Source organism: Zonotrichia albicollis, chromosome 5 (assembly GCF_047830755.1).
Source record: "Zonotrichia albicollis isolate bZonAlb1 chromosome 5, bZonAlb1.hap1, whole genome shotgun sequence".
In the NCBI taxonomy this organism is placed as follows: domain Eukaryota; kingdom Metazoa; phylum Chordata; class Aves; order Passeriformes; family Passerellidae; genus Zonotrichia; species Zonotrichia albicollis.
The window spans coordinates 53,724,562-53,746,706 of record NC_133823.1 but is presented as its reverse complement, the minus strand read 5'-3'; the positions used below and the strand labels follow the sequence as shown (position 1 = coordinate 53,746,706).

Sequence of the window (22,145 nt, the reverse complement as noted above, 5' to 3'; positions counted from 1 at the left end):
CAAGTGTCCTGGCAAGCTGCTGCCTCATATGGTATTTAAGACCCAAACCAGATGCTGACAGAACAGATGTGATTGCTGCCATTTGAACCCAAATCCCAAGGGTGTGATCGAATGGCCACTGGAAGCCATCAAGCATTGATAGACCCCATGTTGCTGGAATTTTGTTAAGTTTTGGGGGTTCAGATACTTATTCTACATGTTCAAACTTCTGCTGGAAGGGATTACTTTTTTTTAGTCACAGAATTCTGATACTACATATATCTTGTAGAAAGATACAAAGCAGCAGTTTGGATGGCTTAAACTCTCCATATCTCAGTTTCCTATGTATAAAAAGAGGAGTAAATAAATTTATTTATTCTCTATTTTTTTTGGTGTAATTTATACTGACACTCTTTGGCACAGAAAGTTCAGTTGAAGGCTTTGCTACCACTTCAGATATACTCTCACAAAAAGCCACACAAGCTCACGATGGAGAGCAGCTCTTTGCTGCATCACATTGCCTTTATTTATGCACATATTCGTGGCTTCTGCATCTGGAAGGATGTCTGACAACACGTTGTCATCTGTATGTCATGTTCTGAGTTTGCAAGTCCCTATCTCACACTGCTCACAGGAGCTTCTGGTGCATGTGTTTAAGCTCAGGGGCCCCCAGCACACAGGGCTACATAAGGATGCAGTCCCATAGTGCACTTAGAGATGAATTCCCAAATGTCCAAGGGTAAAGGCAGTGCAAAAGATTAGCACATAGACCAAGGGAAGATGTGCAAGGAGAAAAGCCAGGGGATGGATAAGTCTGTAGTGGTGTTTTCTTATTAATTTATAAATCTTTTGGAGGTCAGTATCGCTATAGAGGTTTTTGAAAGTAAATATATCTATAAATATGGATTTGTTTGTTTATACTATCTTATTAAAATGCTTAAAACTGAGGAAGGACTTACATAGTCTTACACAGTGTATATGGGTCTTGCCTACAAAAGCTGAATGGTGAGACAGGTAATACCAGCACACTTGAGGACCCAGAGGCAGAAACTGGTAAGAGCAGAATGTTACTAGTTGTACAGTTCTTCAAACTGTAATAATAATTATTTCAAAACTGAAATAATTCTGCAAGTAGATATATGTCTAATGTGTAACATTAACTGAATTATGTAGCTGATCAACAAGTAAAATCCAGGTTTTATTCTCTAAAAATAGAAATACTTCTATGGAAATATCGGATGGGAATGAAGGAAGCCAAAGATCATAAATTGAGACTTTCAGCTACTAGACAGCTACTCCCTGGGGGTTACTGCTATATGCCAGTGCTGTACAAAATAGTCCACTGCCTAAGTGGAAGGAAACAAATGTCACAAATGTGGTATTCAACTGCAATTGTTATTATGGAGGTCAGAGTCCTTGACTGATGGGAGAAATAGACCTCGCCAGAAGTGCCAGCAGTGTCTGATAAGGGAATGTATTAAATAAGCCTTAATGACAAGTGTACTCATAGGGAAGCAAAAGTTTGGTATTTTTTATTGCTGAAAAAAAAGTGGGTAATAATTATAAAAAAATAGGAGTTAGTCTCTTTGGAGCCATTTTTCCAACTGTTAAGATCTAAAACTATTTTGGAGTATGTCTGAATTTTCAGAATTTCAAGCATTGTAGTAGAAACAATCATTCTTATTTTGAATAAACATTTTATCACATGATTCTCTGGAAGCTGTTGTGTGGATTCTCTGCTCTGCTACCTGTTTGTCATCCCTGAAAAGAATGTCAACCAGGAGATGTGATGGCATGAAAGAAAGAAGTGCCACTTCTCTCAAATATGGTTTGGACAGATCTTTTTCACAAGGCCCTGCAGAGCAGTGCTACTCATGGAGATGTGCGCCACGAGGCTTGTTCATCTCTGCTGATAGGACTTTACTAAAACCACTCTTGTTGGACCCTGTTTCAGGTGGGATTCCCTTTGTCCTCACTGGAGAGCTTTTCCAGCAGTCACAGAGGCCAGCTGCATTCATGATAGCTGGGACAGTCAACTGGCTCTGCAACTTCGCAGTGGGACTGCTCTTCCCCTTCATCCAGGTACTCAGCATCCCTGCTGACTGACATGCTGCGTATCACTGCTGCTGACAATTCCCTTGAGCCTTTGTAAACCTGACTAGTCCATGGGGCAGCCCCAGCTCATCCAGCAAATGGATGCTTCTGTGTGGTCAATAGGTTTTTCTTCCAGAAGGTGAGGAGTGACTGTTTTGGTAGCATTAGACCCTCTTTCCAGCCCAGCTGCTTCTACCACCTGCCTCCATGGCACCTGGGCAGGGACAGAGAACAAGATCTCAAACCTAGGGACATTTACTCAGAATACTTTTATCTGGGTTACGGTTTGGTTTGTTGTATTGGTTTTTTAGTGTTTTTTTTTTTTTTGGGGGGGGGGTGTATTTTTTTGTTCTTTTTTTTTTTAATTATCCAGACACATTTCTTCAAAACTGCAGTTTCTGCCTCCTGCACAAAACTGGGGATAACCCCAAGTTCTGCTTAGCTGTCAGATTTGAATTAATGGAACTCATGATAATCCCTACTTGTTCTGCTAATGCTACCTGACAGATCATCTGGTGAAAATGCTCAATAAATTCAGATTCAAAGGCAAACTGCATTTCATAATTTCCCACACACATATTAAAGCTTTTTGAGTGATTTAGTATGCATCCATATGAAGTTTGCTGTAGCCTTGGGGAATTTATCATTAGGTGTCATAAAAATATCCAGTTGTGTGATTAGAAAATTATCCAGTTTAGTTTTAATGAGGATAAATTTTATTTCCAGCTTGAAGGTTTTTGGGGGGGATTTTTTTTCTTCTTTTAAAGAAAAGAGAAATAAAAAGAGAAAAAGCTTAGAGTTTGTACCTAAAGATGAAAGCAGTGTTACTCAGACTTTGATTTTTAAAGCTTTTTCACAAGATCAAACTAGAACATCTCCTCTTTCCCAAGCTTTAACTTTTTTCCTATTTCAGTCAACCTTATTCTCAAAATTCAGTTTATGAGTCACCACTTTCCTCACATAGAGGCAATATCTTCTTAGCTGATTTTATAAACCTTAACCAGGAAAAAAATCTTTAAGGTACCTTCACAGGATGAATGCATAATCCTGCCTGTGTATTTGAATACTAACCTGATTGCTTGAGAAGCAGCAGCCACTTTTTTTGATCCTTGGTGTGCTTCTACAAAATTATCCCAAACATTTGGGAAACAAATCTGTTAAGTTTAGGGTTACTAAAAAAATCAACCAGTAGTTAGTTTTCCAAATGTCACCAATTAACTAATTTGAATGACTAGATTTTTGCCCTTCAACCATCTGTAGATAAATGTAATCAAAGAGTGGCTTGAGTCATACATTAAAATATATGGATGAGATTGAAAATCTAGTATACAAATAAATTTTTGACAAAATTTAAAAAGAAATTGGATGTGGCTTCTCTTCCAGGCCTCATCACTACCTATTTGAGGTGCTGAAATGTGAACAGGGTCACAGTAAATCAGAAATTAGAATGTATATATGTGGAAATGGGTGCAATGAGCTGAAGCAGGCACAGGGAACAACAAACCAGCAGAAAAGTATAATCTAAAAGGCCAAAAACTTCTGGTGCAGTAGGATAGATTTCTTGTGTTAAAGAAATACTCTTCATTCATTTGCAGGGATAGACTTCAGCAATCCAGTGGTGTAGCAGGACCCTAAATTCCATGTCATCTAGACAAAGTTTCTGTTTACTTTTTGTAATGTGTTGTGTAAATACAAAGAATTATTAAACATCAATAATTACCAAATAATTTCCCAACATGCTATTCTCACTACATGTTAATGTATTTTTATTTCATATTTCAAGTTGTGCTATTAGATTGTTATGAGGCACTTAAAGACTCCATGGTAAATTAGTGATACACTGTAGAAAACCATGGCAGATTTCTCCAGTAGTTTTCTGTCCTAATAATTTCTCTTTCTAGAAAACTGTGCAGAGTCTTTTGTTGATGTCAAACTCACATTGTATATTCAGTACATATTCAAGAAATATTTAAATTGCTATGTATTTTATATTTTTTAATTTTCAAGAACAGCTCATCTTCAGACTTTTGTCCTAATACAAAAGTTTCCAATAACTGGGGATTGCAGAGGAATCTCCCATTGTGATTAGGGAACTGTTATATGGAAAACTCATTTGACTCTTAACTGGGGATTATATAAATAATCTGCTTGGATCCAGAAGGAGCTCAGTATCACATGGGATAAGGGTGCTAAAACCATTGAAGCCTTAGTTCAGATTGCCTATTAGTACTATGCCAAGACTTGTATATGTGTTTATTTTCCTCCTTTCAGAAACTAATTTATTTGTGCCTGTGAAGTAGTACTTCTGAGTCATTACACTGGTTTCTGGAGGTTCTCTTTTACTTCTACTTTATTTCTTCCTTAGTTTTACACCAGGGATTTTCATTCTCAAGATTCATTTACTCAGCAAGATTGTCTTTTGCTTGTCCTTTTTATTTCCTTACTGTGTGATAGCATCCCTTGACTTTTTCTATTGCTCAGCACAAGGATTTCAATAACAGGTGTGCACAGAAAGTTACGCAAAATCTCCCTGAGCCAAGGTGTTTTAAAGTTCTTCAAATACATTGGATGTTTCATGTAATAACAGTGTCCCTGTGCTAGGGGAAATAGTTAAAGTTCCCCTCAAAGACAAGAAAATGAAATGTGGGTTATCAGAGGGTTAGGTGTGCTTGTCTTAATTGGAAGCAACCCACTTCAGAGATACAATATAAGGATCTGCTACATTTTTATGAAGAGATAGTGTGTGTGTGCATGTGAAGGTCGTGGTTGAAATTGCAGTTCATGTCTAAAAATGTCTCTATTTTTTACTTAGGAATTATGTTTCATGAGCATTATACTTCAGTCCTTCTTCATTGTCCTACACTTTCAGCAGAACCTTAAATTATGTCTGGAACAGAAGGACAAAGGGGGAAGGACACAAGCTCTTATCCATTTGTTTCACTGCATTATATCAATTTGAAGCAAAGGGAAGTCAAATGTCTACATGAATAACAGTTTTCCTGCTGATCAATTTTGTAAGACATTGAACCATTGTCACTTGACCTCAGCACCTCAAAAGCCAGTTTGACCCACATCTCGTGACACTAATCTTCATGGCAACTTCCAAATGCAAGGAGTATTTGCTGGGAAGAGCCAGAAGTTTTGTTTTAAAAATATTGTGTTATGTTTGTTAAATTAATTCAGATTTTTTTATTTGCTCATTTATTTTTCTGTACCTGCCCTAGAATATATGTTTTCCTGTTTCCAGTATCACAGCCCTGCTTAGAATTTAACTTTTGCTACAGGGTGTGTTAAGTCAGTAAGCGACCATTGTTAAATAGCACATAATGGTCCTCTCAACTACTTTTATATTCCTCCAGAACATGGTGTTCACAGCATGCAAACTATTAGCAGGAAGACTGTTCTCAGCTAGATTGTTTCAAAAGTAGCAAATTGTGTGTTTTTTAATTAAAACCAGAATTCTGGTCATTTCAATGCTAGGTTTTTTATTTCAGTTTACTTTTTAGCTTTAAAAAATGAGCTCTTTTTCTCATTCATTTTGGGCACTCAAAGTCAGTTCATGATGCCAAAAATTAAGTATTTTTTACTATTGTATTTAAAGAGAGATGGGGGAAATGCCTGTACATTCTCTCTAATGTGAATAGCAGCCCCTCACAAGCTGGGGATAGGTTTGTTCATCTCTTTGCTTAAGGAAATGTGGGAGAGCTGCACCTGCTTATTCATACGTGTTGCTTATGCAGCTCTATTTCATCCTCAAAGTCAGTCCTGATTGCTTGCCATGCCTGTGATCTGATGTGGGGGAATTGCCTGAGTACTTCAATTCTTTTTAGTGGTAATTGTATGTGTGTCTTAGGTAAATCATTTATTGGTTTTCTTTTTTTTTTTTCCCCCACAAATACAAAGCCTTGATCATCTGCAGAAAAGACAAAAATGAGTAATTCAGGATTCAGCTGGCCAGAATTTGCAGAAATGCTGTTTTTTAAATGGCCTCCTTAGAAAGCTGGTATTAAAAATAGAAGGTGATGCATTTTAAAGTTTATGCTTAACTATTAACTATCCTGTATAGAAGTAGCCCTCACCAGTCTTGAAAAATCCAATGCAAATCCTGCTTTGGAGAGGTTTTATTAGTCTGCTGACCTAGTAGGTGCTTCCCTCAGGAGATTGCATCAGTAAATGTGTCTGCTGTTCTTCTGCCCTCCCCATGGACCTGACAGGGCAGTGACCCTCAGTAACCCCAGAAAGCCTGGTCATTCGAGGATCCTCACTGTGTATCTGCCCTTGATATGGAATGGATATCTACCAGGAAACAGCACTGCCGCTATTTGGGGATCCACCTGAAGATCTGCTCACCTTTGAACCTTGGGTGTTCCTGCAGGACGTTATGCTTAAGGAAATGCTGAGGGAAAACAGCTGCAAGGCACAGGCTGCTGTAGAGCTTTGTCCTAACCTCCTTCTGACCTTTGGGTTTCTAACCCTGCAGGTGAAAGCCTGGCTTCAGGTATTGCTGAGGAAACGTTCCCAGCTCTGGCAAGGCTGCCTGGGGGTGTGGGAGGAGAAGCAGCTTTGTTCTGAAAGGTGCACTGTGTTCTGAGCCTGAGCAGTTTGTGCAGGCAGGGTGGAGAGAGCAGCATGGGTGGAGGTGTGAAAAGAGCAGCATGGGTGGAGGTGTCAGTGGGACAGGGATGGGGCTGCCCTGGAGCTTCCTGCATGCCCAGGGCTGCTGCTGCTGCTCCTGCTTGGAGCAGGGGGTGAGGCAGGAACCTGTCCTCACGTGAGGAAATGCAGAGCTACAGAAACCACACACTTGCCTTGAATTTTTTTCTCTATTTGCTTAGAACTTCCATTCAGAATTGATTTGCTTTTACTTCTTCCTCTGACATTCCCTTCCTCTTTTAGCTGCCCCTTCCAACTGTTCAGGGGTGGTATGTTTTGCTAAACTGAATACCTGTATGCACCAGAAGAGTCAAGCTTCTCTTCTGATGGATATGGGTATTCAATTTTTTGACCAGAGAGGCTTCTACTCCATTTAGCAGGTGAAATACTGTCACAAAGCATAGAAAAAGGATTTACCTTTTCAATTTTATTATATATATTGTCATTATTCTTGTATCATTGGCAGTGCACATGTCAGTGAAGAATCTTGAGGCCATCCATGTCTGTAGGTTCAAATACCCAGAGCTGCAGAGAATCCGTGCTTTGTCACCAAAGACTTTAATTGAAGTTCTTCCTCAACTTTTTACTCCCACCCCAGCCCAGGATAAGCAATATTCTGTGGTTTTACTTCTACAGTAGCAGCAGCAGGCTCACCTCTAGCACCTTGGAAGGGGTAAAACAACAGAGAAACTACAGGTTAGTTAGGAGACTGTGGTGATTACAAATAGTGAGGTACACAGGTTTCATGGACATAACATAAACAATATCCAATATAAACAAATTCAATACAAATAAAAGAAAGTACACTAATCTCATGGAACAAAGATCCTGTTTCCTTGCAGATCTGTCTATTAGTACCTTTTCTGTAGTATCCATTGTTCAATATCTCAGCATTTACTGCACTTCACCACATTATTTCACCTTCTAGGTTCCCTGATGGGCACATATGTTTGGGCCAATCAATTGCATGTTCCATCCCTCAGATCTTTCCTCCAGCACCAGGCAGTTCAAAATACATCAGAAACAAACAAAAATTAATTAAACATCTAGGCTGAACTGTATCCCACCTATGTCCCACTAAAGGTTTTTACTGAGTTGGGATTTGTGATTTAACATTTTCCTCCCCCTTTACCCTGTATTTCTGTATTACAACCTTTATCAGTCTGCAGTGCATATAGAGGGTTTCATGTTTATTATGAGTAATTTAATTAGTATGTGATGTTCTGTGTCAAATGCAGGTTTGGGTGATATAAATTGAACTCTGGATGACTTATGAAAGGTTTATGAATGAGTGGTTTCCTTTGCTGTGAGGGTAAATAATAACCAGCTTTAAGAAAATATTAAAACTGAAGAATGGCTGGTGATGAAACCATAAAGCAGTTTTATGGTCACCCTGCAGCGTTTCTCCTGTCTGGGAATTATGGGCCTGTTGGACAAATCCTGCAGGATGCAATAAACCCTACAAAACCCACTTGTAGGATTTATAACAAAATTTAATTTTTAACTTATTCTCTGTAAAACTTCAGTTGGAGGTCCTTGAGGGCTGCTTCCTCAAGGATTGCAGAAATTAAGAAGAGTATGGTTATTACAAATGAATATAAATACATTAGGTAAAATAATTGCAAATAAAACATGCACTCATGAGTGTTTAGTTCAATTAGAAGAGGTTTACTTAGATATGAATCAAAGATAATAAGTACTAATTTATTTAGCTCATGGACAGCAAAGAAATCAAGAGGAATTAGACAGGGGGCACAAAGTTGTGGCTGCACCACCAAAAACATTTATTTTAATTTATTCCAATTGATTGCCATGTTTATTTATATGGGATATTAAAGATTCACTTTCATCATGGAGAATATTTAATTCAGTGAAATTTTAAAAAGTGAGAAACATGATTCTGGGTAGAAATTCTGCCATTCAGCTGAAAAGCAATTACAAATGCAGAAGATCCAGATGTAAAATTTCAATTCTTAGCATGACAGGATGATTTATGAGGCACTGCAAAATTTTTTTTGCCTGTCTACTATATGCTTTTGCTTCTGCCTCTGTATAAGCTATTTGTTCTATTAAGTTCTATCTGTTACATGCCAGAATATTTCCCCCCCCCCCTCCATGTTATCCATGCTGTTTGGCTTCTGATTGTCAGCTTGCTCAGGACTTCATGCTTCTAGGATTTAATGAAAAAGTATTGGTGATCTCTAGAGTCCATAAACAATATCAGAGAATGCACTTGCTGGCTTTTCCTGTTACAGGCAGGATTGGAAGCACTGAACTAGGTAATGAATTATCAACAGAAACAAATAACATTGTGACTAGGCAGGCTGGAAATCAGCCATGGTATTAAAAAGCAGCTGCAGGAAAGGGTTTGTTCCATTTTTTCTTTCTTGTTCCACGCAGGAATTAATGTTCTTGCACACCACGCATGATGCATAATGAGCAAGTGAAACATAAAAATAGTGCCAAGAATTGCATACACCTTGAGCACCCAAAGCAGGGAGTTAAACCAGCCTGCAGTGTAGGACTGCTGTGACTAACGAGGCATGACGAGAGGCTGTTACAAAAATGTGTAAAATGAAGGTTACTGGCTCTGTCTTACTTGCTTAAGTTACATACCTTTAATGGCATCCATAAATATTTGTGTTGAGGAAGACAGGTCTGTTTCTTCTGTCCTGAGTGGCTTTCCCTGGGGTAACCTCAGCCTGCAGCACCTGAGGTATGTGTGAGGAGTTTGGCTCTCCTTGAGTTTGCTGTTCATGACCTCAGACACGGCATCACAGAAATGTAACCTTATTTTTGGAGTTGGAGATACTCCTTCTGGCTTAATTCAGCCTTGTTAATAAAAGAAATTAGAAAGATATGGGTACATAAGGTGTTTGAGAATGTAAATTAATAGAGGAGGAAGGGAGGTTTCCTCAAATGTTGCAAGTGGCTTCTGTGGAGCCATAGTATCAAGCCTGTTCCGAGTTCAACAAAGCTCAGATGGCAATATGGTATTTATCAAATGTTTTTCACAACTGTACTGCTGAAAGGTAACTGGTAGCTTCTAAATGATCCAATAATCACCAGGTGAGAAATAGTTATGTTTCAGTGAACTACAACTCCTCCTGGCTGGTGGGAGCCTTTATAATCAATTTATAAATGAACTTCTTTACATCTACTCTCTTTGGTTTTACAGTGAACTAAAATCCATAACATTCAAATATGATCTGTACTTTGCATTCCCTTAACTAACTCTTACACTTTCTAGCATGAAAAGAAATGCATTTTAGGACTTTTTTTCCTGCTGTGAACTCCCCTAACTGTAAGAGTGATAACAAATGTGTGCTATTTGGGGTTTTTCCTCATTTATTTTGCAAATCTCAAAGCCTGTAACTGCTGTGATGAAGATGCCCCTGGCTATGGCAGTTTCTCCATGGGTTTGTAGAGGTGCACAGCACTGCTGAAGCGTGCCTCAGTTCCTGTACCTGGGACTGGGATGTGGTGTGCAGAACCACCCAGTGAAACATCTGCCCCATTTCCAGGAACCCCGGGGCAGTGCCAGGCTCAGCTGAGCACAGTGCAGGATTCCTGCTCTTCCCTGCTCTCCCCAGCTCAGTCTGGTGTCTCCCAGCACTGCCCAGATTGCAGCTCTGTGTGCCTGTGCCAGGAACCTGCTTTGCTGTCTACAGGCACAGGCAGTGTTGGAAGAACCAAAATTTCATGCATTTTTTTGAACATCTCAGCGCTTCAGCTAGCAATGAATGCCAGTAATGTCCTTGGTTTAAAATTGCTCCATACGCCCCATTTTTTCTTTCAAACCATTCCTGCCTTTCTTCTGAATTTTTTTCTCCTTTGTAATGGCCATCTCCTCTGTTTTCTATTCACAGACTGGTTTGCAGACCTACTGCTTCCTAGTGTTTGCTGGCGTCTGCTTTGCAGGAGCAGCCTACCTGTTTTTTGTCCTGCCTGAAACAAAAAATAAGACATTTCATGAGATCAGCCAAGCATTTGCCAAAAGGAATAAAGTAACTTTAGAAATGCAAGAGATGAACCACTACCCAGGGGAGAGGAAACCAAGTGAAGAGCAAGAATCAAACTTCACATCTCCAGTGGACAATGGGGAAACCATAAAAGGGATAGTGTAAACCCAGCATGTTCTTTCAGGGGATGGGAGAGAGAGTGCTCTTTTTATTTATAGCAGTGCACAACTTTTATATTTTACGAAGATCATTAAATGCTTCTCCTTTAAAAATGTTCTAAGTGAGTATGGGTGAACTCATTAGCAGCTGGGGTAACAGCTGAGACAATGAGGGGTGGAGGAGAAGCAATTGATAAATTAAATGAGATGGAGTTTCCTTGGCACCTGTGAAGCAGGTGAGTGGTGAGTGGGATGGGGAATGTAGACTTGGAGATGTGAAGTGGCAGTGGGGAGCCAGGGTGTTGAGCAGCACTGGCTGAGCCCCCCTGTGTGCTCACAGGGAGGTAGGCATGCTCTCTGCAAGAGGAGGAGGCAGAGGCAAGGGAAGAGATCCCAGTGGGGGCTGCTGAGAAGCAAACCTGGAATGGCACCAGAATGAATTTCTCCATGATTCCCAAGATGTCATTCAAGCTCCCCACGAGATCTGACATGGCACTTCCCTGACCTCCCATTCCTCTTCTAGCTATTTTGACTTTCAGCTGCGTTGTTTGAATATCTCCCACCTTCCCACAAATGGGCAGCTCTGGGTCCTGATGAGTTTCCTTGTCTTGCTTGCAAATTCTGATTCAGTAGTAATAGAGTTTGTAAAAATCATGCTCAACAAGAGTTGTCTCTAGTTTCTGGGTTTGCTGGTACTGCATTTCTCTGAATATATATATTTACATAATTTTAATTTTTAAACTTAAAAGGTTTAATATGAAAGGAAAACTAAACCTCATGGGGAAGATGGTATGTGTAGGGCATAGTATTGAAACAAAAATTCAAACATTAAGTGTTCCAAGAGTTAGGGTTTTTTAATTTTTTTTTCATTTGTTTGTTTATTGTTTTTCTTTTCAAATTCCTTTTAAAACAAGTCTTAGGGGCCCAAATTTCCCTGAGACCTGACAATTTAGTTCTTAATACTCAGATGTCTGCATAGGAATTTAGATCCCTATTTCTTAAACGCTAATTTTTATTTGGGCATTAGATTCTGAAGCACCAGGCCTAGCTCTTATTACCAAGTTTCTAAGCTATCTAAAGTTTTGTAAAACTGCTTGATTTTATGAGAGAAAGACTCAGCAGGCTCTCAGTGGTTCAGCCACCAATTAATGGGATTTTTTTTTCTTAATAAACATCATCTTTACAGTTTGTAATTTTGATAACAGTTTTTCTTGATCCCTCTAGGTACCTGGATGTTGATGTAAAAAGAATTTTTAAATTAAATAGCTGTTTTATATGGAAAGTCAGTAAGTCTTTGAGCTGCTCTCAGTTAGGAGTAAGACACAAGAAGAAAGTGCAGCATGTAGAGTCAACTGTTTCCACAAGTTATATTTACTAATCTAGAAATTCATGAATTTGGAGCATTTTTGCAAGAAAATTTGCATATGTATTCATATATGTATGCATACATGAATATATATGTATATACATTCCAAGTATAGATGCATATTAATATTCAGTGGCTTAATATTAGTGCCTTTAAGGTGAAAGAGGGTAGACAGAGATTGGATATTAGGAAGAAATTCTTTTCTGTGAGGGTGATGAGGTACTGGAGCAGGTTGCCAAAGAAACTGTGGCTGCCCCATCCCTGGAATTGTTCAAGTCCAGATTGGATGGGGCTTTGAGCAATCTGGTCTAGTGGAAGGTGTCCTTGCCCATGGTGGGGGATTGGAACAAGATGATCTTTAAGGTGCCTTCCAACCCAGGCTATTCTATGATTCTGTGATTTATATTCATGTATATACACACACAGTGGATAATTATTTTCTGGTATCTGCAGGGGGAGGGGGGGTTTTTTGTATTTCTCCAAGTAATAAGCTTTTTTTTTTTTGTTCTACACTGTAAATTACACTGTAAATTATAATCAGAGATCCTAATGTTCAGCTGTTACTACTAATTTATGCATATAGTTTTATACTGTGATTTATTTGTATATGGCATATTTACCACAGACATTGTAAGCTGACCTAATAGGGCAATTTCATTACTAGGTAATTTACAAAAAATTGATGGGAGCTTTTATGCCAGACTTTATGGAGTTTTTTTCCACTGGGATATAAGTACAGCAGTAAGAAAATTAAATATATGTGAGAAAGAGAATTGAGAATGAAAAATAAAAAATTTATGGGTTTGGTGCTACTATTAAGAAAGAGAGCAAAGTGGGATTATTCCAACAGACAGTCATAAATGGAAGCTAATCAAATACTGTGGAGAAAACTGAACAAAAATATTATTGTAATAACCACTTGTAAAATTATATATACAGCAAATGAAAGTATTACTTTTCACTGCCTTTATTTCCCTATTTCAAGGGTTACATGAGGCTTGCAAGGTGAGTTGTTACGTAAACACTGAGTGTGAATGCCAGCCCTCCAGAAAATGTTATGAAAAATTTCTTCCTTTTTTGCCTGCAGGGCAAGACTGGCAAATTCAGACATTCTCCTTCAGACTGGGAATTACTTTACTTTTTAGTTAGGGCTACTAACATGGTAGGATGAGATGCGCTTTGAGCCATGGTGGAAAATTGGAAACCAATATTATTAGAATGAGCAGAATTTAGCACTTAGTGCTGTTCATCAGCATACATTGTAGACACTGTTGAAAATGTTACCACTGGATAACTTCAATTAAATATCATGCTGACCTGATACAGCAGTTGTATCAGAAATCATGATACATTTGCCTAAAGTTGCATTTGGAGCCCAGCTCTGAATGCACAGGTAGAGATGTCTGATAGAATTTCCTATCACAGCTCGGGGGCCCTGTACAGCATTAGCAGCAAGGGGTCATGTTTTCATTTCTGCAATCCCATTTTCCCTCTCCTGTCCTGCCTGAGATGGGCACACACTTTCTGTGTGGCTGCTACAGACTGGGCACGGTGTGGGATGGGGGTTCCACATCTCACCTGATTTTTCTTGCCATCCAATGGTCAAAGCAATTCCAGGCCAAGCTAGTGCTCTGTTCACTAGCCAGGGAAGTGTCCTCTGCCTTGGGCTGTGGGAGTTGTGCCAGTACTTCATTAACTTTCTCATCTCTGACCCTAATGAATGTGTTGTTCTTGAAGTTGTTCCATACAGTTTTGTTTCCATTGTTACGCTGCTATAATTTTTCCAGCAATGAGAGGACCACATGGAAAATATCAGCAAATTACAGTTTATTTTTTCTTGTTGAATGTATCTAATTGTCGATAGCCTGTGTGTTTGTCAGCAAGTGTTGTGTGGTGCCACATTCCCTTTTCCTGTCTGACATTGGGATGAGGTACTTTGAGGTGGTGTTTGTATGGGTACCCAAGTCTGTGTGATCAACTATGTCCATGCACAGTGATTGTAAAATAAACCTTTGGAATAAAATTGAAATTATGTGGACTTTGTTCTGGGTAAATCTGAACCTCCCCATGCGCACATGTTTCAATTCCCTGGGGTTTTGTATGTCCCAGCACGAGACTGTTCAGTCCTATATCTGGATGAGCCGAGTCATTGTGAACTCCACAGTTGGGTGGTTGGGAATTATGGGAAGAAAATGGTCCCTGAAACATTTTTGTAGCATATTTTATTTTGAAGTATTATTTATATTTTGATTCTCAAATCAGATTCCACACTTCATTCTTTCATATGTTTATACTGGGCTTCAGAAATAAAAATGCAGACAACGGTGTGAGGAAAACTATTAAAACTGGCTAGTGGTAGTAATAACTGCTTATAAGAATTGTTGAAACTGGTGAGGCTTTTTGCAGAAAGTTGTCATTAGCAATGGATGAATTTGAGTTGCTACAGCTCTACTTTTTGATGAGAAATTCAGTCAAGTGACTATTTCTGCTACAAGGATATGCAAAAACTGAAATCTGAAAGATGTATAAAAAGTTGAATTTCATACTTCAGGTTCTGAAGCCAATTTTTGCTCCACAAGGATCTGCTTGCTAGTGGGGGAAGATGTGAGTAATAATCCATATGGGATAGTTTTCATCTTCAGAGTAAAATCTTAAAAAGTAAAAAAAAAATTGAAAAAATACCCACTCCAAAATCAACTCTTTGAAATTTGCTTTCTTTCATTTGACTATTTTTATGTGCTTTTCCTTAAAGACATCACCATATAAACTGCTGGAGCTCACATCACTTCACACAGCAGGAGGAACAAATCCAAGTACAGCATTCTTAGGAAATGCCTGGGGACTTTTCCTTTCAGTCTAACTCTAGTAAACAGCGTTAAGATAAAATCTAAAACCCTGAAACACACAGGCCCAAACTGAACTAGGTTGGTTAAGGCGAACATTTTTGCAGTTAAAACATTCAAGTTTGACTCCATACTTAATTCTCTTTACAAGTAATTTTATTTGAAAGTGAGGTCTATGGAAAGGTGAATTTCTTGGGCTTGGATTCCTAATCAAGTTATCACAGCCCAGTAAGCAATCATGAATAACCTGAGTCACTGGAGCCCCTTCCTTGCAGGCTAAGCTGCATTAACCTTGCTTTTGCCAAGATCTAAGACAAACATGGGCAGTGGATAATTGAGCTGGTTTTTGAGATGTTCCTGCTAAAGCTTCACTACAGTCAAACTCTTTTAAACTTGGATTTTGGCTTTTAAAAAAAAGTACACAAGAAAAGCTTTCAGGAGGCATTTACACAGTGAATGATGAAGTCAACAGAAAACTTCTCCAGTGGTTTCAACTCCACGAGTGTACCCAAGAAAGACACACTATATGTACAGGAATGCTAAGTTTGGCATGTTTTTATCTGCTTTAGATAGCAAACCAGTGGCTTGTTTTCTCAGTCTAGGAAAATAATGGCATAATTCAGAGGCTGCAAAAGCACCAATCTGAGGCATTTCTTCTGAATTTGGGAGCAGAGGCTTGGTTGGTTGGTTGGTTGGTTGGTTGGTTGGTTGAGGTTTTTTTAAGAGATCGCTTTCAGTCTGGCTCATACACCAAAGCAGAGTACCAAGAATGAGACTGCTGGAGTTGTTGGTTGTCTTAAGATTATTCCCAAAAGGTATAAAGACAAATATGACTCTGTCAGACCCTTGAAACACAATCCATTAAGAGCATGATCTTGCAAATGTACGAGGTAATTTGTCTGCTGCTGTGTAAGGTACCATGCAGAGACATTGATTTTTGTTTCATTTTCTCTTGGTCCTCTCAGTTAAAAAAGTCAGTCAAGCTAAATGAAATGCTCATCTCTACATTTCTTCCACCTTTTGTTTCTGACTTGTTCCACCCAATTATATAAAAACTTTTTCAGTTCACGCTTGAAAATCAGAAAGCAATAGTTACTTAGGAAAATCAAACATGCCAAAGATTACAAAAGTGATAAATACAATTTTCTCTACAGGCTGGCATTTTCAAAGATGAATTCAAGATTTAATCCCTTAAATCCAAATTTCATATAATTTCATGTCTTTGTATTAAATTCTACTGTCCATGTATATGTGTATATATAGAGAGACTTTTATGTTATCCCATGGAAAAAGTTCAGCAGCTTTAATTCTTGTACATAAAATAAATTGAACCATTTGGATACCATATCAAGTTGTGAACTGGACAGGTGAGACACTCTGGGATTCAGACACTTGCATTAACAAACTTAGCTAAAGTTTGCATCATCTTAGGTTTGGAAAAGTTGCCTAGCAAGGCTGTCTCTTTTTGGCCAGCCTTGGACTTTTCATTTTTCACTTTTCTAGACTGCTAGGGAGAGACTATGATGCTAATTCGCTTAAATTTATTTTGAGGCATCAAAGGAAAACATCAAAACTCTCTTCATCCAGCTAGACTGAAGACCCTCAAGAAGCAGCACGTATTAGAATAGTCCTCAGGCTAAATATACTTTTCCAGGATCTGGTGATGCATTTTGTACACCAGAATCTCAGCCTTTCAGTGGGGAGGCCTCACTGCCACCCCTCCCTTCTTTTCTCTCCTCTATCCCCACCTTCCTCTGACATGGGCTGTGCTTTGCCTCTAGGTGTGCCAGCACATCTTTAGAAAGAGCATTTTCATCAACTGAAAGAATTAGAAAAGCTGATGCTTTTCTGGACCACCATTCAGGCAGGCATGCTGTCACAATTCTTACAGGTTGCAGTGAGCATTATTTCCTGACCCAGACTATCGTAGAAGTGGGGAAACCCCAGCACCACCAAAAAATACATAAAGAGGCAGAAAGGAGGGCTCACCTCTCAGTGGGATGAAAGGGGTGCGACCATGGCTCTCCTGCAGACAGGCACAGCTGCACTTTTAAACTTCTTTTATGGACTTTAAATAGGCCATGAGCAATGCAACCACAAGAAAGGTGGAAGAAACTCAGGAGTTTGTGACTGGACAGCTGCTGACAGATGAAGAATGTGTCTGAGAAATCATCCAAGTGGCTTAGGCATTGCTGCTGTGGATTTAATCAGTATGAAACATGTAGATGGGCATCTGTGGTATCACTCTGAGATCACAGTAAAAGCACTGCTCACTTTGCAATAGTAATCAAAGAAAACTAAAGGCCAAAGGGACAACAGTGGACATCACAAGAAAAATCTAATATTACAAATGAAGTTTTCTAATGGAATATCAGTTGAGAATAAACATGGCCAAGAAAAACAGGATGCAAGACAGATGGCTTATTTTTTGGTACATGACACCTATTCAATGAGCAATTAAAAATTAATTTAAAGATAATAGAAAAGTTCAGAAATGCATAACCAAAGCTGTAGAATTCATTGGCACAAATTAGAATTAATGAATTTTTATAGGAGTAGATATTTAAATTAATGATAACTTTCATATTTAGGTTAGGCACTAGGAATAAAGAACAGCTGTAGCTTACAACAGCTAAGAAATTTCTCTAGGGAGATGAATTGCCTATAATTGGCCATTAGATCACACTTCCATCTTCTTTTCAGATGCACAGATAAATTATGGACACAAGCTGATGCTTTTCTGGACCACCATTCAGGCAACAATTCTTACAGGTTGCAGGGAGCACTATTTACTGACCATAGAAGTGGGGAAGCTCCAGCACTACCCAAAAAAATACATAAATAAGACTTGAGGAAGGTGAGGATAGAGGAGGGAAAAAAGGGAGGGGTGGCAATGGGGCCTCCCCACTGAAAGGCTGGGAGATTCTGGTGTACAAAATGCATCTCTAGATCCCAGAAGAGTATATTTAGCTTGGGCCAGCCTGAGCACTATGCTAATACATGCTGCTTCTTGAGGATCTTCAATATAAATTGTTCTCTAGTTGGATGAAAAGAGTTTTGATGTTTTCCTTTGATGCCTCAAAATAAATTTAAGCAAATTAGCATATAAGTCTCACATTGTTTCAAAAAAACCCAAAACCCAAGCCTCAAGTTGTTTCCACACAAGGAAGCTTTCATATTAAATTTGAATTATGCCTAGTGATAACCATTGGGAGATTGTGTTCAGAACTTTTTCAGCTCTTTTGAAAGCTTTGCTACATTTTATTAACTCAGATTTTTCACAGCTGTTACTTGGTAGAAGTTTCAACCTCTTCTCATTGTTCACAGCCTTAGCTAATCAGCATGAGAAATGAATGTTAGTGAGACAAAAAAAAATATTCTAACAATTCAGCAAGAGTAGGAGGAGAATCAGCATGTCTGGCAAGCTTGTGTGTTCACTATGAACCAGGACAGCTGGCTCTGATTACTTAAAATTGTAAAAACTTAATAAGTAGGTTTTCTAAATATTCTCAAACTATTTACTAAATAGGGTCAGCTTTGTACTCCAAAGTACTGCCTTGAAGAGCTGGAGTCCAAAGGGAGTAGGTGATGTTGGCACTCAGGATGTGGGTGGTGCTGAAGAGATGATCACTCTGGAATTCAAAATTGTTCTCAGCTCTAAGACAAGTTTTGGTTTAAATTTAGAAGTGACAGAATATTGTAACACATCATACATGCTTTCACTGTCATTAAGTTACTCAATACTACTTAAAAATCAGATTTTGAAGGCAAAGACATTTCTTTTATCTTTCAAATGAAAGACATTGACAATGCTTTCTTCTGTACACAATATTAGATCATGGGCATTTATGAAGGCCATTTTTGATCAGTTATACCATGAAGAGCTTCACTAGGTGAAAAGTAGAAAACTTTTTCCAGCTCCAGTAGATAATGCAATGTCCTTTAGGCTGCTCATACTCCAGAATCGAAAGAAAAATGCCAGAATAGTCAAATATTAAAGCCACTGCCTCTGGAGCCCCACACCACAGTTCTTAGAAAGGTTTTACCTTTAAATATTGCAGGTGGGATCTGAGGTAGGCAATGCTTGGCATTTTACCCTTCCCTGTCATCACAGGCCAGGATTTCAGAAACCTTTACACAGCACTGAATATTCACATAAATACTTCTGGTGGTGAGAAAATGATTGATAAGCAACACAAATGAGAGCTGAGTCCCAGTCATAAGGTTAAAAACTAGCAGGACTGAGTCCTTGTTCAGTAAACAGCAGATATTACCAATCTCTCCAGTCTGTGGTCCTAAAGATTTATTGTGGAGCTAAGCAGGGTATGACTGCTGCCTCCTAAGAGTGAAATCAAAATCATCTCTACAAGTTTCTTTCTGCATCGAGAATATGCTCAGCAGGAATTATTACAATGGCCAGATTTGCCCTGGGTGTTTATCTGTAATATTTCATCTGACCTACATGCACAACCCGACCAGCTCAGGCTCTGCTCTCCTTACAGCTGGCCGGGTTTGGCCAAGCTCCTACACGGTGTCACTGCTGGCAGCAGGTCACAGCAGGTCACAGATCCACCCCCTCCCTCAGCCTGGCAGCAGGGCTTGGTTTAGTCCTTTCACAGTTACTTAAAGGACAAAAATCTTACCATTTATTGAGATGATACATGGTAAATGCCTTATCTGCTTCTATGACATTTGATGCTTCATATTTATGAAACTCAATAGTTGCTTTATTCTGTAATTTTTGATGTTCTCTTTATTTGTATATGCGTTTTTCATGGCAAAAAATCCCACACTTGCCTCTTCTCGAAATTTAGAAACATGAGGGATCAGATTCTCTTGCAAAAGAAAACAAAACAAAAATATCTTGCACAGTATTTATTTAAGAAATCATCAAACAACATTTTCACAGCCCCCTTCAAAGTCTATGTTTTTGTCAGCTGGACAATAGTGAGGGGGCTATCAGAGAAAAAGGAAGAAGAGCAAATGTCATACAAGTTCACAAAGCTCTGGCTGCTGCTGTCCTGGAAGGAGCCAGCTCTCCTGCAGGGCAGCCCTGGGGATGGGAGGCTTCTACCACACACCTGAGGGAGCAGCACCGCTGTCCCTCACTGCATCCTGCTTATCTTTCCAACAGCTTCTCAAGCAAAAAGCAAACTCTGAAGGGCTTGTGAGAAGCAGAAACAGCAGCTAAAGGGCAGGCTCTGCCCAGGCTCTGCCAGCTGACCCTTCAACCTAAGCTGCATCCTTGGCACATTAGATCGAGCACACAGCAAAAGTGCCTGCAAACATTTCTAGCCCAAGGAAAAATCCCTGCTTGGAAAAAAATCATGCATAACGCGCAAAAGTTGGGTTTTCTTCATGCGCCAGTTTGGTTAAACCTCACTGTGATTTGGTGGAGCACCTAGAGTTCTGTCACTGTGGTGAATAATGACTCTGCATCAGATGCATCCCAGAGCAAAACAGAAGGAAAAACAAAGAGTAGACAGCCAGATATTAGTCAGTTATTCCTTGTATACATTCAGCAGAGTATGAAGAATGCTCACAGACTTTAAATATCTCTTCTGTCATGATGGTAGTTGATCTTATAAAATAATGATGTTCAGATAATTGCTCTTTCCAAATGTTTCTTCTGCAATAAAATCAAATAATAGTTATGCACAGAGAAACAAGCACCTCAGACCCAACGGGAGTCTTGTTTATGGGTCAACAGTGCAGCTATGTGATTCATTCCCAAAATTACATGTGCAGAGATCTTTTTATTCAAAACATTCAAGGGAATGTATAAAAAAAAATATCCTTTCATTTTAATAATTGTATTCAGTTAGTAAATCCATTCCCAGAATAATGGAAATCATATGCAGCATAGGGGAATAATTATATATGTACTTTCATGCAGAGTTATTTATATTTAGATTATTTTATACATATATATACACACACAAAAATACATATAAAATACAGCTTTATGTGCTGTAAAATATTAAACATTTTTTTCTATTTCTAATGGCAGTAGTTCAGTAAGCTGTATCTCCTTGCATCATGTATGTCTTTACTAAATTGCACAAACTGAAGCACTTCTCCAGACCAGTTCACAGATTTATAAATTATTTATGTATCTGTCAAGAGTTTAGTGATTTGCTCTCTTTAGTTAGAAAGGAAAAGTTCTAGAAATCATCACTGGAATAGTTCTAGTCCTTCAAACAGAAATACAACTGTGTACAATCAGTGAAGAGGGATTCCAGGTCCCTGCTGCTTTGGCTTTTTCTACATTCACTCCCAGTTATTGATGGAAAATTTGTAATACCTGTGTAATTCTGGGAGAGCTGTCTGTGCAAATCCAGGGGAAAATAACGATAACAAATAATAACCGGCAAATCATAGTTCTTGCAGAACTTACAGCAGCTTAAAAAGCCACTGAAATTAAGTTTTTGTGAGTTATTTTCAGTCATGTCCTACACAGAGCATATTCAGAAATTCTCACACAGCTTAACTAGCAGCTTTGAATGCCTCATGAATTTTTATGATCTTGTTAATACTGAAATAGTGGAGTCCTTTCTATATTGCTTAGTTTATGTTGGCAGTAGAACAGGGAGTTATATTAATCTATTGATGCCTGCATCTTTTTATGTACTCTAGCAAAATGTATGTAGAAAATAACATGTGTAGTTCAGAGATTTTTGGGGGTTGACAGCTAAAGCCTGGGTTTATACATGACAAGATGGCTCAGATACAGTAAAATATTTTTTTAATTTAGCCTCCCAAGCAAAATCCACTGTTTTTGCACAAACTGGAACTGTTCTCCTTGTTTGAGTTTGCCAAACAACTTTAGAGCTTCTCAGTGGGTGCCCTCACCCTGCCTGACCAGGTCAAAATCCTGGCTTCTGATGAGTGTTTTCAGGGCACTGCTAAGGTTACAGAGGGGGAAAATCACATTATTCAGCCTACATGTTGACTCCAAAATGACACCAAGACATTGAGAACACCCTTTTTTCTAGTCTCAGCTGCTTCTTTTAAGCACAATTCCCACAGCACCTTCACTCCCCACAAAGTGCCAGCCCACTCCTCATACTACCCATCAATTCCATTTTCT

At 38.9% G+C, this 22,145-nt stretch overlaps 1 protein-coding gene across 2 annotated transcripts in view; it reads left to right on the top strand.

The window, feature by feature from the left end:
• Window positions 1-14,250, top strand: part of SLC2A9 (solute carrier family 2 member 9) — an 80,301-nt gene extending 66,051 nt beyond the window's left edge. The window contains exons 11-12 of one of the 2 annotated variants that reach the window (XM_074541760.1): window positions 1,934-2,061; window positions 10,596-14,250. In XM_074541760.1, coding sequence (XP_074397861.1) covers window positions 1,934-2,061; window positions 10,596-10,853 — 386 coding nt within the window. In that variant the 3' untranslated portion in view covers window positions 10,854-14,250. The remainder of the gene's footprint in view (window positions 1-1,933; window positions 2,062-10,595) is intronic. The other variant, XM_074541761.1, reaches the window with a different exon arrangement.
• Window positions 14,251-22,145: the final 7,895 nt, after the last annotated feature.